The sequence below is a fragment of the Crocodylus porosus genome, unplaced genomic scaffold (assembly GCF_001723895.1).
Source record: "Crocodylus porosus isolate Cpor-Errol unplaced genomic scaffold, CroPor_comp1, whole genome shotgun sequence".
Taxonomy (NCBI): Eukaryota; Metazoa; Chordata; order Crocodylia; family Crocodylidae; genus Crocodylus; species Crocodylus porosus.
This window is the reverse complement of record NW_017728886.1, coordinates 152632757-152648720: the sequence shown is the minus strand read 5'-3', so window position 1 is coordinate 152648720 and position 15964 is coordinate 152632757. Positions and strand designations below refer to the sequence as shown.

The 15964-nt window shown below is 41.6% G+C and overlaps 2 protein-coding genes across 4 annotated transcripts in view; one reads left to right on the top strand and one right to left on the bottom strand.

Moving 5' to 3' along the window:
- The window catches only part of MAK (male germ cell associated kinase), a 44736-nt gene extending 37233 nt beyond the window's left edge, over positions 1-7503 (top strand). For all 3 annotated transcript variants that reach the window (XM_019543201.1, XM_019543192.1, XM_019543183.1), the window contains 2 exons: positions 1841-1948; positions 4523-7503. In XM_019543201.1, the coding sequence (XP_019398746.1) occupies positions 1841-1948; positions 4523-4677 (263 nt within the window). In that variant the 3' untranslated portion in view covers positions 4678-7503. The remainder of the gene's footprint in view (positions 1-1840; positions 1949-4522) is intronic.
- Positions 7504-8130: 627 nt separating this feature from the next.
- On the bottom strand, positions 8131-14017 carry LOC109315490 (transmembrane protein 14C-like). Its single transcript, XM_019543210.1, has 4 exons — positions 13914-14017; positions 12159-12260; positions 9426-9513; positions 8131-9200 (listed from the first exon to the last, which is right to left on the bottom strand). The coding sequence occupies exons 1-4, from the start codon at positions 13987-13989 to the stop codon at positions 9143-9145; spliced, it is 324 nt and encodes a 107-aa protein (XP_019398755.1). The 5' UTR covers positions 13990-14017; the 3' UTR covers positions 8131-9142.
- Between the last annotated feature and the right edge of the window lie 1947 nt (positions 14018-15964).

Here is a 15964-nt window from a genome sequence, read left to right as displayed (position 1 = left end):
CTCAGCTGACTTCCTGCCCTTTGGGCAGGGGGCTGGACTCGATGATCTCCCGAGGTCCCTTCCAGCCCTAATGTCTATGAAATCTATGCACCCAAGTGCTTCTGGAGATCTGGTCTTTATTGTTCCCAGCTACACATCTCAATACCCCACAGTCCCTGAACCACTAACCATCAAAAGAAAAAACAGACCAAATATTATGCAACAACTGTTGTTTGGTGTCTGTTAATTCATCTTAAACTTCAAACAACACTGTTTCCCAAACAGTGGCGGATTAAGATTTATTGGGGACCTGGGCAAAAAGAAAATTGGAGGCCCCCAACACCCCACCATAAACATGAATGTATCAAAAAGCATTTAAAAAATAGACCCATTAAATGTTTACACATTGCATTAATAAATAAAGCACAGCATGCAATATTAAAATTAACTACTCAATTCTGCCACACACAATTGAATAAAACTGCCTTTGGAAAATGACTTGGATGTGTGGGATTGTTGTAAATGCATAATAGTATGAAAGGAACGATAGTTTAGTGGTCATGTAGACTCTTGTTTGACTATTTTTTTTAAATACATGTTTTACTTTGTACCTACACTACAGTAAACTACTACAAGAAAAATACAGGCCATACGGATAGCCTTGAGTATAAGCCTAAGAATACCAATAGCAATTCTTGCAATTAAAATAAAGCAGTAGGCCTGCACAGTACATCTCAATGGGGTTTTAAAAATCATTCCTGAAACATTAAAAATGTGCTAAACTTCATATACTTAAAAATTGTTTCTTATTACCCATTACACCTGTTTTAATGTAATTAAATTATAATCATGTAACCAAAATGTGAAAAAACACAAACGTATAAAGTCTCATGAGAATGTGTCTTACCTTTTAAATGATCGTGCTTGCAAATCCTGTGGGGAGAGGGCCCTGGGCTGAGATTCTGGAGACTGTCTCGAGCCTCTCCTGGCCTTGTGACTGGGCAGTTCTGGTTTGGGTCCCAGGGGAGGTGCCAGGCAAGACCTGCTGGCAGTTCCCTTCATCCGTGCAGCTGTTTGGGGAACTCTGGCCTAGGGGAAGGACTTGCTGTGGTGAGGCCAAGGCTCTTCCTTCCCCAGAGAGCTGGGTCCTGGGAGCAGAGCCACAGAGAGAGTTCAGCTGAGGCCTGCACTGGGGCTGTGGGAGCCCGGCTCTGCAACTAACAAGCCTTCTGGCAGGGCCCTGAGAAAGATGGCACTGAGTAGGGAAGGCGCTTGCGCATGGCCTAGAAGCTTCTGTGTGCTCCGGTCAGTTGTAAGGGCCCCCAGAGCAACATGGGGGCTGCCCACCTGGCAGACGCTGGTCTCACTTCACTGTCCCCATCTAGCACCGGCTCCCGGGACAAGCACCCTACTCACCTCCCCTAGTGTTAGAGATTTTTCCCAGGGGGCCCCATGCCTGATGCATTAATCTATCCCTGTCCCCAAACTCTTTTAAAAGATGAAAAATCAAGCCCTTTAAAAAGCTTTCTGTCTAAAGGTAAGATTTTCCTTTGCTAAGGTTGATTTAAATTCCTACCTTGAGGTCTGAGTTTAATCCAGATACTGATGATGTCTCCCTGCCGTTCTTTCTTTGCTTCTACTAAATTGTAGTATAAGGGGTATTGTATGTATGTTTGGAAAAGCAATGCTAGTATGGAAAGTAAAGAAGCAAATGCATACATTTCCTGAACAAATACACATCAATATCTTATCAAGCCAAATGGTACTTAGCAGGTATGTTGTACAAACATAATTATGTCTTGAAATAACTGCAAAATGCAGTTGAAACTGCACATGTCAACAAGAAATCTTGGCTTTGTAGGTGCTACTTACAGTCCATCTGGAGGATATATCCCTTCCTTTCAGAAAAAAGAAGTTGGATCAGCAGGACAAAGGATACAGCTAGCCCCTCTGGGTGCAGCAGCATCAAGTAAGAAATGTCTTGATAGTTCTGTAATGGACAGCACCATAAACCGAGAATAATGTTCGGTTTTCAAATATGGCATTTTAAGAGTTATTTTAAGAGTTATTTTTCCCTGTATGTTGAAATGTTCGGACAGATCCTTGTTTAGGATAAATAAACTGACACAGCATAATGGCATAGGTCTTCAACCAGGGACCTATTAAAATCCCCAACAAGGTCAGAAGCATGGTTAGCAGCAATAAATTCCAATTTATATTCAGCTTCTGTTTTAAAGTAATCAAATGACAAGGTTTCCAATACTATTGCACTTAATTTTATTTAAAAATTACTTTGCTAGGCAAGCTGTTTTAACTAGTCCCCATATAAGATGGTTGGTCACTGTATTTTCATCTTTGTGAGTAATTAGCCATGTAAATCCTTAGACTTTGAAAAAAGAACATACTTTTGGATGAGTGAAATATTATAAAGCATAGTAGCTTTGTAAGCACAAAATGCCAAAGCTGCTAGGCTTTCTTATTTTATCTTACAGAAAATAAAAGCCAATGACTAACTCTGAGTATAGTTGATGATTGTGCTGAAGCATGTGACAGGAACCATTATATTTCATCATACAATATTTTTAAAACATGTGTTGTATGCAAGTCTTCCCTTTTGTCCTGTGTAATAGACCTCATATTCAGGGCATCTTATTACCAGCCAGATGCTGACAAATTGGAAGGAGCTGAGCAAAAATCAACCTGAATGTTCAGGAGGCAGAAGTAACAGGCTTGTGAGGAATGATTTAGGCCCTAATCCAGCTCCTAATGAAATTAACAGAAAGACCTTAATTATCTCAGTGGAAGCTGGCTCAGGATCTGTGAACTAAGTATGAATCATTTAATTAAAGGAGCTGTAGCTGATAGTCAAAAGTCTTCCTGTGCCTAGCATCCCATAGGAGTTTCTGTAGCCAATGGGACACAGGGAAGTAAGGCAGCTACCATCACATCTGGGTGCATTTGATTCCCCATTCATAGCTGGGTCAACTGGGCACAGCCTTTGGCACAAGTGTAAAGCAGGCTGAAACTCATGCCTCTGGACCTGTAATGAGATGCCTGAACTGCTTTGACCCCGTACCCCATAGGCAGATAATACCGGCCTGCAAAACCCCACCAACTGGCAAGTTATGTTGCTGCTTAGCATTAAGTGTGCTTTACTAAGTAACTGTTGCAGATGGCCTGTTACCAAACCTGGATATAAGGGACATGGGAATGGCTTTTTAGAGAGACAGAGAGCATAGGGTACAGGATGATCAGTCCTGAGGTAGAAGTCTTACAGACTGACTTCTGGTACCAGGGTTGAGCTAAACTTAATTATCTTATTGATAATTTCTTTATTAATAAAGCCAAACAACAAGAGTAAGTTTTGATTTGCTATAGAAGATGAACAGGATTCAAAAAGTCTGCTACCAGGAGCACATAACTTTCAAATATGCTGAGTCTGTTATGAGCATCAAGAATAGAAAGGAGTCATTTATGGTGATACAAGGGGACATTGTTAGAAGTCATAGAATGAAATTAATCAATGAAAAATGTGTTTTAAATATGAAGAAAAATGATGCTGAGGTCAGTTAGGATATGGAATAGTCTCCTTGAAGAGGTAGGAGAATCCCTCTGCTACAGCTATTTCAAGTAAAACTGAAAACAGTTGCAAGAGACTGTTCTTACTTGGCAGGGCAATGATAATGAACAGGATGCCCCAACAGTTTTCCTCACTCACTTCTCTAATAGCATGCTAATACACACTTTCATGTAGTCCATTGCTTTCTTACAATGTGGAGTTCTGTTCTTGCTTCCTTTTGTTTTCTGAAATAAGTTGAGCACTCATTTGTTTTCCTTTTTTTTTCCTGCCTATCAGATCTTTCTACTGTCAGTGACCCTAAAAAAGGTAAAGAAAAACTAGCCCATCACCACAAAGATGTTCAGAAGAAATATTTCTCAGGGAAATATTTTAAGGGTGCATCTTCCAAAAAATCCAGATTACTTGAAAGCAAAAGAGGCAAAGAATCCCTAAGGGTGGGTGAAGGTTTGAGTTCTGAACTGAATCACTTCTTGGTGGATGGGGCATGGGAGTATGCCTGCCTCCCTGATCTCAGAATATGCATATGAAGAACCAGCCCCCTACCTGTGCTCTCAAAGTTCATGTTTTCACACCAACTAAGACAATTAGTTGTAAACACAATATAGACACACGTATATACACTGTACAAATCCAGCCTTGAACCAGATTTCTACCTGAAAGCATTGTAGCAAGGACCATGGCAAAACAAATGCTTGGCAGGGGAAACTTATCAGTAAACTACTTCCACTTGTTGAGATACAGAAACTACCGCACAGTTCAGTTAATCTGCGGCTATACAGATCCTGTAAATCAGCGTTTCACGTTGAAGCAGTGAAGCCTCACACAGTTGAGAAAGGAAGAGAACTATTAGCATAATTCATTTCCACAAAAGTGTTATAAACTTCCAATTTTCTTGCTTTCCGAACTGACAGATTAACACCTAATCACTTCTTTGCTTCTGCCTTCCTTGTTGGTTTCTTTTAGATTATTCTTGGAAAACAAAAGCTGCCTGTGCTCAGTTAAGAGGACCTACTTACACTCCAGCAGCAAAAAACATGAGCATCTTAACCCGCCCTCCCCCAGTTCAGCCAGTGCATGGCAGAACAGACTGGACAGCTAAGTATGGAGGACATCGATAGAAGCTTTACTTGCTGTGCTTGTGGCTTTCCATCTTTCCACCGTGGAATGCTAGGAATGCTCCTCTGCCCTTTGCTTTCTGAAGACTATGCAAAAATAAAACAAAAAAGGACTTCTTTATGAGCTGTAGAAAACGTAAAGCATTTTATATAGAAATATTGTTTAACACATCGGCTATTAAGGTTCGATTTTATAAAATATTGTACAAAGCATCTTGCCAAAACTGCTGAGTATTTAAAACAATTAATAAAAGGTATGTTGCACTAGTGGGGGCAGGGAGAGCCCTTTCTGTAGACCTATTTCTATCCTGCATATTCCTAAAAGAACTTGACTTTAGAGTAATTTCTTCTGGGAGTAATCCTGCATGGATGATCTGTGCTTTCATGTAGGTAAGCAGCAAGTGATAAGCTGAGATGTAGCAACACTAGGCTACCAATGTTGCTTTCTTGTGCAGTTTCAGTGCTCAAGGCAAACAGGCACTGTTCAGAGCAGAAGCCAATGCTATACTGCTAGTTCAACAACAGTTCCTAGAATCAAGCTGTACGTGTTTAGTGATTATTTAAGGCTGGACTGTGCAAACCTGTTTGAACACTTACTCCTACAAATATAGCCATTGTTGGGACCACTTCTGCCAACATAAGCAAAGGCTGCATATTCTAGACTAAAACAGTGAAGGGTAGTAATAGCAGTTCTGCAAAATAGCTTACCAAGTACTAATCGTTAGTCACAGGGCCAAGTTTAGTAAGATTTGATAGATTCTGTTCTCCTATAATCTATGTCCACAGTGAACCTAGTCTGCCCTGGGGAACTCACAGTGACATTACTGGGAGTCAAAGCCACTGCAACATGGCACATTGGCAAAAGGCTTGGCTATCTCCTATTAGCTGTATGATTACAGTTTTTGTGATTACCAAGAAGAGGTAATAAAGTTGAACTACAGAAATCCCCACTGCATACAAAAATCCATTAAAAAAAAACCCAACAACCTGTAAAACCCAGGAAACAAGCCAAAGAAAAGCAATATAAACACACTTCTTTTGGAGTATAGATAAGGAACCACCTTCTGGTCTTTAACATGAACACAGGCTCCATTGATGCCAATACAAGTCACATAATATCCCAGCATGTATGAAGTGTACTTTAATATGCTTTGTTCCTCCTTTATGTTTTAATAAATTGAAGCACCTCACCCCTTCCAATGAATTTTCTCAGAATTCCAGTCTGGGAAACGTGCTGTTAAAACCTGCAGTTAGAGCAGACATTGTAGACCTGATAGCTACATTAAACTTGCCACTTTAAAAGTACACGGTGACTATGTACTATATCTTATTTAGAGTTATAAAGCTCTTAGATGGATCCATGTGGTTTAAAAGGCGGGGTGGGAGTATTTCGTATGATTTGTTTTTGTGTAAGATATTTAGATTTGTGTGGTAGACATATTCTACCACAATCCAGTAGCTATGCAATTTAAAGGAGCTTGATTTTACCAAGAATCAAGTATTTTGGCAAGGTCATAAGGTCTATATTGAATGCAGCTCTTAATATAACAATGTCATATAGATTTTAATTAAGCTCCATTTATTAAGTGACTTTTCTATTTTTTCAGTTCCCCACAGCACCTTCCTTCTATTATTTAAAAGCAGGGGTTTTATAGGGTATCAGTAGTGACTTATTAGACAGAGACTCAGATTTTCCAAAAGAGGCTCATTCATGACTGCAGTGTGAATTGAAAGGCACTGACTTCATAATAAAAGATATTAATGATAATAATGTCACTTCTCAGGACAATAAGATGCTGCTGATTTAACAGTCTTTTCCTTTAAAATAGTCTGGTCAAAGAACTATTTAATGGTAAATAGCTTGTGTACTGTATAACTCACTAGGAAGTCACTTGGGAAAGAAATTCCAGAAAACTAAAATAGTTGTTATGTTGTAAACATGAATATATGCCATCTGTTACTCTATTTAGAGTAAGGACAAGTATCTAGCCAGAGCTGACTTTTGATCACTTATAACCCAAACATGACCATCTGTTTTTGCAATGCTTACAGGCCTGATGCAGTGTATTTAGTCAGAAGAGGTTAAACTATACTGTTATCTAGTTCATTAGATTTTTTTTTTAACATTTACTGAATTTAAAAACTCTAAAAGCAGCTCTCAGTAGTTTAAAAACAATCTGAAGAGTTTAGAAAAAGCCCAGTATTTCTTCCACTTGCTTTGGGTAGCTGCTGCTTCTCCAGGACACAAGAGGTCATTACAGAAGTTAGTAAAACTCTCTGAGATAAAAATATATATATTTTTCCCCTTCTGTGGGACAACTGGGATGTTTAATACAAGTAACATTTAACAAAAATCCTTGGAACAAATTTTAGAAGGCAGGCCAGAATAAGCCCCATCTGACTGAGGTCCTGTTTTCCCTGGATTCTAATTACACACAACTGTAGTTAATGGCTCATTAAGGAGTTAGAACCAGTTACTATCTGAAAACTGCCTTACCTCACCAGCCTGTTTTTTTGCAGACACATATGTGTCTTTGTATTTTACTTCTACAGCAGTAATGTAAAGAGGCAGGGCATCTGCCCAGTATATTTAGGTTTATTAACCCTTTAGGGGTAGATCCACTGAAAAACCTAGGTGCCTCCAGCACCCAGCTGGCCCCTGAAGTGGAATCCAGAACATAGAGCACCCTGTACAGCGCATGGGGAATCCAGCATCTCAGAAAGGCAATCCAACCCCCCCACAAACCTAGAGCTAGCCAATAGGAAGCATTGAACCCAGTTGTGTCTCTGAAATCCCTACTCCCAACTTCAAAGATTTACAGGCTAGTAGAGACAACAAGAGGGAGCATGACACTTCAGTAGTCTAGTTAAGGTACTCAGCTGGGAAGCACTTGGGGTGTCCTGTGCTGTGGTCCATGTTCCCTGGATGGTTTCTATGTTTTTTTAATCCAGTGACTGTTTAATGTAAAAAGCACAAATGGTCCTGGGAGCAGGGACAACAGCCCACAATTTCCACCCCCTTTGGCAAGTACTCAAACCAACAGGTTAAGTAATTCCTATGTCTCCTTATAATATTCAGAAGAATGGATGCTGTACCCCATACTACAAAGCCAGTTGCCAGTTGTGTACACCTGGTCAGTGCTGGGTATGTGTAAAATAAGGGAATACAGCACTTTCAGGTCATGGGGAGATGCCTGCCAAGTTTAGGTGCCTCAGGGTTAAGCAAACACTAAACAGGCTTGTTGCTTTTAAATCACAGTTATGGGCTTAAAACCCCTCATGTCTACTACCTCCTGTTGAAAATATCCAAGTCCTTTTCTAGATCTGACCTCCAGTCCTTAAGCAGAGCTATGTACAAAAACTTTACTTGCCTTACCCCCTCAACATGTTGCTTGCTCAAATAATCTCCAACACACATTTTTCTTTGAAAATTGTCAAGCTTTAATGCAATGCTAGTACAGTAGAATAGATCATTGGTATTTGTTCGCTTTTTTTGTTCCTTCCACCTAAGAGGCTGTAATTCATTGACTGCGTATACATACTAACATCTTAAAATTGACTCATTTTCACAAATTAACCCAAGCATACTACAAGGATGGCATGAAACTGACCCAATCCAGAAGAGTGATACTTGTACCCTACTTGATCTGCATGAGCATAACAGTCATCTATTTGTTTAATCGGAGTGACATCTTGCTTAATTTTAAGAAGTGAAAGAAACATTCTTCGGACTTCAAAAGAACATATGCCGATGCTTCAAGCATTTTCAGATCAAGCATAGTTTTGAAAGATAGCTCAACAATTATTATCTGAGTGAATTTCATGGTGTCTAGCCAGACACTTGCTATAGATACTCTTACCTTATACATTACACCTACAGGCTTGACCCTTGATTTGTGATCTCCTTGTCAGGCTTCATACAAATAAGTATTAAGTAAGAAATTCCCTGCTCAAGCTAGCTCATACTGTAGGTCTGTGACAGGATGAGGCAGACAAAAATGATGGCAGGAGGTAAAGACACAAGGTTACAACATTTTGTATAATAAGTATTAGTAGCAGGTTGGCAGTTTCTCCCCCCACCCACACCAGTTACCAAAAATGAAGTATTCTGTGTGTCCAGATTTGGAAGCGGACACTTTTCAGGGAATAACAAGTCCAGATGCACTGAACACCTCAATCCTGCAACTGCCTGTATGTAGGACCTGAGATACCAAAGTACAACTAGCTACAGGATCAGAACATAAATTAATGGTATACCCCATTTTTTGCTACACCATGTGGGAAATGTGAAGAAAAAATGACATTTTAAAAGATGAAGACTCTTGATTTCCTTTCCTCTAAAAAACACGCGCACATTAGGATAAGAAAAACTTTAAGCAAAATGGCTGTGTCTTCTGCTTCTCTTGCATAGTACATTCAGGCAGCTGCATTTTCAGACTTCTCATCCACACACCTTCCAGTCACAGAATTATGGCTCAAGAGGCTTCTCCATCATCTTCAGTCCAAGGCGCCCAACCATTAAGATGCTGTTGAAAGGAAAATGCTGTGAGCTCACTGAAGGTAAAACACAAAACCAAATAACAAATTCAGAATAAACCCAAGAGCTAGAAGATAACTGAAATGGTTTGGTTTTATTTAACTCTGATACATGAAACATATTCTCCAAATACATGTAGATTAAACTATTATAAAGACATAAATATAAAGGTTATTAAAAATATAGGCATGAACAGGAACATAGTGTGTAGTACCTGGCACCAGCTATTAACCCTGCAGGAATGAATTTTCTGGAGTTGTAAAATCTCATCCCCATAACTGCAGTCAAGGTTCCAGATGCAACTGACCGAAAGACAAGAAGAAAAACCAAGTCAAGTATTGTAAAGGAATCTGAGGTGAGAGCACTGAGTTAGCAGAAAATAATCAATAAGTAACAATGTCAAGTGAACTGAGATAGGACTCTTTCTACAGGCAGAAGGGGAAAAACCTACAGCAGACCTGCATATACTTCTGTATACAAACTAGCCTCCAAATCAATTTTACCCTTTGATTTTACAAAGCACATTCTTTAAACTCAAGTCCCCCTCCCACGAGTACTCTCTCGTGTTGATCAGAAATAGGTCATTCTAACGAGAACCTGAAGTCTGAGAACCCCTAAATCTTTGGACATATCATAAAAACTGTATTTCTCATTTTATCCCCATCAGTATAACATGAGTTTCCTTAGCTATGTCCCAGAAGTGTTGTGAGGGAGTTTGTAAAGTGCTTTGAAACTGAAGCATGTCATACAAGGGCTAAGTATTAGTAATATGTTTCGTAACCTTCCATTATCCAAGCAGAAAGTAGGGCAGGGTGGCATCTTAGACTGTGTGTAGACGAAACGAGGGACGTGTGCATGACACTTTAAAGTGGGCTAAATGCTTTTGCACCACTTTAATGATGTCTGTTTGCACGCCTCTGGCATACTGTGCATTAATTACAGCCACTGTAGCAAATTCAGCAGTGTAATGCACCTTAAATGACTTGGGGTGCAACGAACTAAAACTCCTCTACCAGCTGTGGAGCAAAGCACCGGGCTCCATGCAGCTCAGGGACTCTGCAGGAAGCACTACAGGGAACCTGGCAGCAGCTCAGGAAGGCAGGCTCTGCCCAAGAGGGGAAAAAAAAGTGGCAAGCCCAATCTTCCTTCCCACCCCGCAGAGCCTGGCTGCCTGCCTGAGCTGCGCAGGAGCCCAGTGCTTCCCTCCATGGCTGTGCTGCCCGCCAGGACTGCCCAAGCTGAGTGCCTGTGGGTAGGTGCGGGGTGAGCGCTGCCACAGAGGACCCGCTGCCTCCCACAGCCCAAGGACTGCTCTGCCTGCTAGCAGCTCACCTGCCCCTCCCCACCGCCAGAGAGGCAGGTAAGTCAAGTGTGTGCATGACATGGGAATTTAATTGGCCCTAAACTGAAGCGGTGTTTTTAAAAACCCACTGCTTCAATTTAGGGCCCCCATTTAGTCTACACATACCCTTAGAGACTAACTGATTGAGAGAGGCATAAGGTTTCATAGACAAAAACCTGCTTGTTTAGAAGTTATCTTCATCACAGTATTTAATGAAGTGGCCTGTCACTTGTGAAAGTTTATACCTCTCTGAACCAGTGAATCTGAAAGGGCCTTTATATATGTGCTCCAGGATGGGGATGGGAGGGCGCTTTAATTAAAGCACCCGAAGTGCCATAAGTATCAGCATCTTTGCACTGAAAAACGGCAGGGGGGGACACGGCGGTGCTTTAACTAAGCTCATTCAACAAACTTTAGTTAAAGTGTCCCTGCTGCCATTTTTCAGCACAGGGATGCTGATACACATGACGCTGGAATCTGCTGAAGTGCGGTAATTACAGTGCATCTGAGCAGCCTCCCTGCATTTGTATAGGCACCCAAAGTGCCACCGTGCCCTGCCTTGTCTGTCCAAACTAACATGGTTAACTACTTATCTCTTTCCATAATTCAACTTAAAAGATAAACCAAATCATCAGCCATGTTCATGGTATTGCTGATTTAAGTAGCTTCATAGAACTGGTAAAAGGTACTGCAAGGCTTGAACAGATGGGTTGAAAACTCAGCACAGCACATACCCCAAAGCAACAATGAAGTCCTCAACCCGAAGATGTAGAACTAATCTACAGTTGGGTTGAAGCCACAAAGGCAAAACCAGAGGAGGGGGAAAAACAGCTGATTCTACTTCTCTGCGGAGTTTCAGCCTGTGTCTGCATGTTACACTCTGACCCTCCAAGGCACTATCCTCAACAAGACCACTCTACCCTTTTGGTCCTCATAACAAGTGTTACCACAAAGCATTAGGCAAAGGTGTCTGAAAGCCCCTGCATGATCTAGCCGCTCTCTGAGACAATATTCCTGCTGCCTATCAACCCATGGAGGGGCTCACAAAATTGGATGCATGTGAACTGTGCCCAGTTTGGGCTCATACTGATAAGTGGTCCTGATTTTGCATGGTGCCAGTTACTTCTAGTCTGGCAGACAAGGGCTCTCAGCCTCTTCCACTATCAGGCCCCATAAATAATATTAATCCTTATCATGAAGGAGTGAATATTTATTTATTCCATCATCATGTAACAGTGATGCATTTTTCACAGCCACATATTCTTCCATGTCCCTGTCTCCAGCTGACATGAGATCTACATTGGAGCAGATATGTGCAATGCACAAGACACTGATTTTTTAACCAAATAGAGCCCCTTTGGAAGTCCAGGAGTGAATAAGGTTATCCCCATGAACATGGTTTTTAGAATTAGGTGCCGTTTTTATGGCACGCTTCCTTTGGAAGCGGAACTGGCGAGCAGCCTTGCTGAGATCCATAAATAAAGTAAAACTCTGTAGGCAAGCTGTGTGAAACAAGTCAGTAAAAAGTGTTATCAAGTTTATGATAATAAACATTGAATATGCATGCGTCAGGTCCATTTAATAGACATTTTTAAGTGTACTTACTCAGGGAAAGCCACACATTCTTTGGGTCCTTGGACTGCTGGTAAGCTCCCAGCCCAGCTAACCCCCCAAAAAGAAGGCCAGCAGCTAGAGATGGGACACTACCTTGAATAAATCAAAGACATACACTCATGAATAGAAGAGCTGATAACCATAAACAAAACAACATTTTTCACTAAGCCAAGAGAGGAAGGCATTAGTGCTTAAGATCATCAGCAAATATTGGTTCAGTCAGTTTTCACTCACATGGCTATTTGGCAGATCCTAAAAAAGCACCATTATCAAATAAATAGATTTGGAATAGCTGCCAGTCCAATATTGTTATACTTAGCTGGCAATATAAACATTAGACATTGATCAATAAGAAACAGTCCCATATAAAAGTTTAGTTAACACCCTCTACAGGTTTAGGCACGTATCAATATGCCTAAGGTATCCAGGTTGTAGCCGTCTTGGTCTAGTCCAATATGGCTACAACCTGGATACTCAACACATGGAAGATACTGAATTTTGGCCAATTTTTAAAAATGAAATCTTCATATTTTCCCAAGCAGGAAACAACTGTGACCACCTGAAACCGGAGATCCTGCCCCTGCCTTTGTTTCAAGGTAATTTGCATCATCACAGATCCTCACAGGAGGTGAGAGGCTTCAGACCAGCTATGAACCGACTGCCCAGAGGAGTTTTTCCATCTAGTGACTCCTCTGTGAAATCCTATGAAATACAAACTTTCATTTCTACTCAGGAGAACTTCTACAATCTTTTCTCCGATGCCTGATTAAGTGTGTGTGCCAGAAAGCTTACAATTAAAGGCATTTTTTTGCAAAAATCTTGTTGGCTTATTAAAAGATATCATCTCTACTATGAGTCAATATGCCTAAAGTGCTTCAAAGCTAAACCTCCTACAACGGAAATTCACAGAATAGTGAATGCACACAGGTGTGACCTTATATTGAGTTCACATTTATGGTATAGGCAAAGAAGATATATAATGGAGACTGGGCTTATACTGGAAACTCGGTTGCAAGTTTAACTACAGATTGACTACTGTCTCTTAATAATCCAAATGGTACAGCTAGAATGAATATAACATATATAACTATAGATAATTAAAGGTTTTATCATGGAATAGAAATTACAGTTTTTTTGCCATTCCAAACTGAGACAGAAGATTAAGAACGCAAAGGGACTAAAGTATTTAATTTTGGAAACAAAGGGGTCTGGGCTGCCTCACAGGATTTTACGCTTTTTACATTTTTTTGAACACTAAACATGCGTCCCTGGTAGGTCTACCTCCTTTGCAGGCTACCCCACAATCGAGGCTCTCCACTCCTGGGGTTACACCAACCAACTCAGTGCCTGTGGCTCCCCAAAATCCTGCCTGCCTACCATAACAAATCATGCATGCACTTCAGGACTCAATGTGAAAATGTAAATGCCCTATCTCCACTGCACCCACTCTTCACTAGTAAAAAATGTAGTATTTTGGCCTATTTTCACAGGAGGATAGGACTGAAAATAGGATTTATGAGGTCATCTACTCAGGCCCTTGCTTAAGGCAGGATCATGCTGGACTAAACCATCCCAGCCAAACATCTTTCTAACTTGCATTTGAAAATTTCCAGGGATGGAGATGCCACTTCTCTATGCAGCCTGTTCCAATGTTTGCCCACGTTCATAATCAGAAGGGATGATCCCAGGCCCCATCCTTTAATCCAGTCATAAAACAAAGAGGATAGGAATTTACCAATACTGTACCTGCTTTTGTATAACCGATTACTCCACCCGAAGCAATCAGCGCAGCATAGCTAAAGCCAATCCAGTCCCAACTCATCCTAAGAACATAAAGTGAAATTAGGCATAATTCATTGTTTTAGTTCCATCCCCACTGTATGTTTTTATTTGCTTACTTGAATGTTTATGAAGAGTGCTACATGAGAGACCTCAGGGACCATAGCACACAGCACAACTCCATGCTGTGGAAATGCTGTGGAAAATGCCAGCTCTTCACTTCTGATCATTTTTTGACTACAAAAAATAATAAAGCAATTTTTCTGTTGCAAAGAACTCAGAAAGATCCCAACAGGAATGGTTTTAACACTATGGATTCCTGTGGGAGAACTCTGGGTTTATCTTGTAAATCATGTTTGCAAACCTAACAGTGCTAACACTGTGCAACACCCTGGGGCACACTTCAAAGGATCTCAAGGGTGCCCCAGGGTGAGGCTGAGAATCACGGCTCTAAGAAAACTCTCAATAAGGCATTAAGATCTGCAAATGTTAAGCAACAATTTTGACTCTCACAAGCCTGACTTTTCCAGCCATATTTTCCCTAACCCCCCTCTCCCTTCCCCTTTCCCCTTCTGTATTCAAACCACTCTCTCCACTTGATACACCACTCTGTGCATCTCCTTTCACAGCATCTGATGAAGTGAGCTCAGTCTCATGAATGCTCATCCTATACATCTCTGGTTTTGTTAATCTGCACGGTTCAACTCTACCCTGTCTGACTTGAGACTAACACATCTAATTCCCACACAGACACAGTTGCTTCAATGCCACTATGCAGTCAGATGAACAGTCATTCCAAGCTTGAAATCCCAACTGCATGAAGGCATATAGCATATTACCAGCATGGGTGGAAGAAAAGGGACCAGCTGTGAACTAACTTGCAGTAAGACAGGACCACTTGTTGCACTAAGGGGTACCATGGGCCCAGGTCCAGCAAGAAAAACTATAAGCCTCTCTTAAAAAGGGAGACCACTGGGAACACAACAACGAATTTCTTGGGACAAATAAAACAGGGAAGGGAGTGAGGGTCATAGGTTAACAAGGGATCCAGAAGGTGACACTGAGCAGAGCACACCAGGCAGTGCTCACAGCCCCCAGAATGAGTCGAGGGAGCGCGTGGACACTGAACAGTGAAATTGCCCTCAGATGAGCCTAGTGGATCAGGGGTTTAGGCCCTCAATGAAGAACTATAAGCCTCCCTTAGCAGGGAGGCCACTGGGAACAGAGCAGCTGATTCTGGGGGACAACTAAAGAGAAAACAGTAAGGTCACAGGTTCAAAATAAGCATGCCAAGAAGGGACACTGAGCAAAGCACATCACACAGCAGCCACTGGCCCGTGAACACATCCAAGGAGCCAGTGGACACTGCCCAGTGAAACTCAACCTAGACATATGAATAGATCAGGGACAGGAAAACCGGCCTGCAGTCCTTAGGAGTCCCCCTGGCCACAGCCTCCTCCTGGTCATGTAGATTACTTGTTTGGCTCCAGCCAGGAGGAGGTTGACCAGGAGGTCCTGGGACCTGGTGGGGTCATGGATGAGGAGTGCATAAACAAAAAGATGTGTGGAGAAGTGCAGCCAGCACCTCAGGAGGAGTTGCTGGAGGAGGCAGCGAAGGGGCTGCAGCCTGGCACACTCCAGGTTGGCATGTCAGGATCTCCCTGTGCTCACAAAAAGGGCAGGATAAGGCTGAAGTTGGGTACTTATTCTCACTTCCTTTTTCAAAGCTAGTCTATACTCAATAAAAGCTTGTTATTAACGAATTTACATGACCTAAAGAGAGAGAATTTTATTAGCTGTGCATATGTATTCATTAGCAACCAACTTCAGCCTCATAGGGCAGGTGTCAGGCGAGTTGTGAAGTGCGTCAGGTACATGCCCGTGGTGACAGCTCCCAGAGGAGCCACCAGCTGCGGTCCCCAGCGGCTTGTCTTCATTGACAGTGTCTTGCCACTTGGTGTCCAAGTGGGATGCGCGGATAGGATGGCAGAGGGTGCAGACCGTGGGCATACAGAGCC

Excerpts from the sequence above, each read along its gene's own strand:
- LOC109315490 (XM_019543210.1), bottom strand. The coding sequence starts at position 13,989 with ATGAGTTGGGACTGGATTGGCTTTAGCTATGCTGCGCTGATTGCTTCG. Across the intron at positions 9,514-12,158 it reads GAATGTGTGGCTTTCCCTGA|TTGCATCTGGAACCTTGACT; the intron begins GTAAGTACACTT and ends TCTTTCGGTCAG. Across the intron at positions 9,201-9,425 it reads GGGTTAATAGCTGGTGCCAG|CATCTTAATGGTTGGGCGCC; the intron begins GTACTACACACT and ends TCCTTTCAACAG.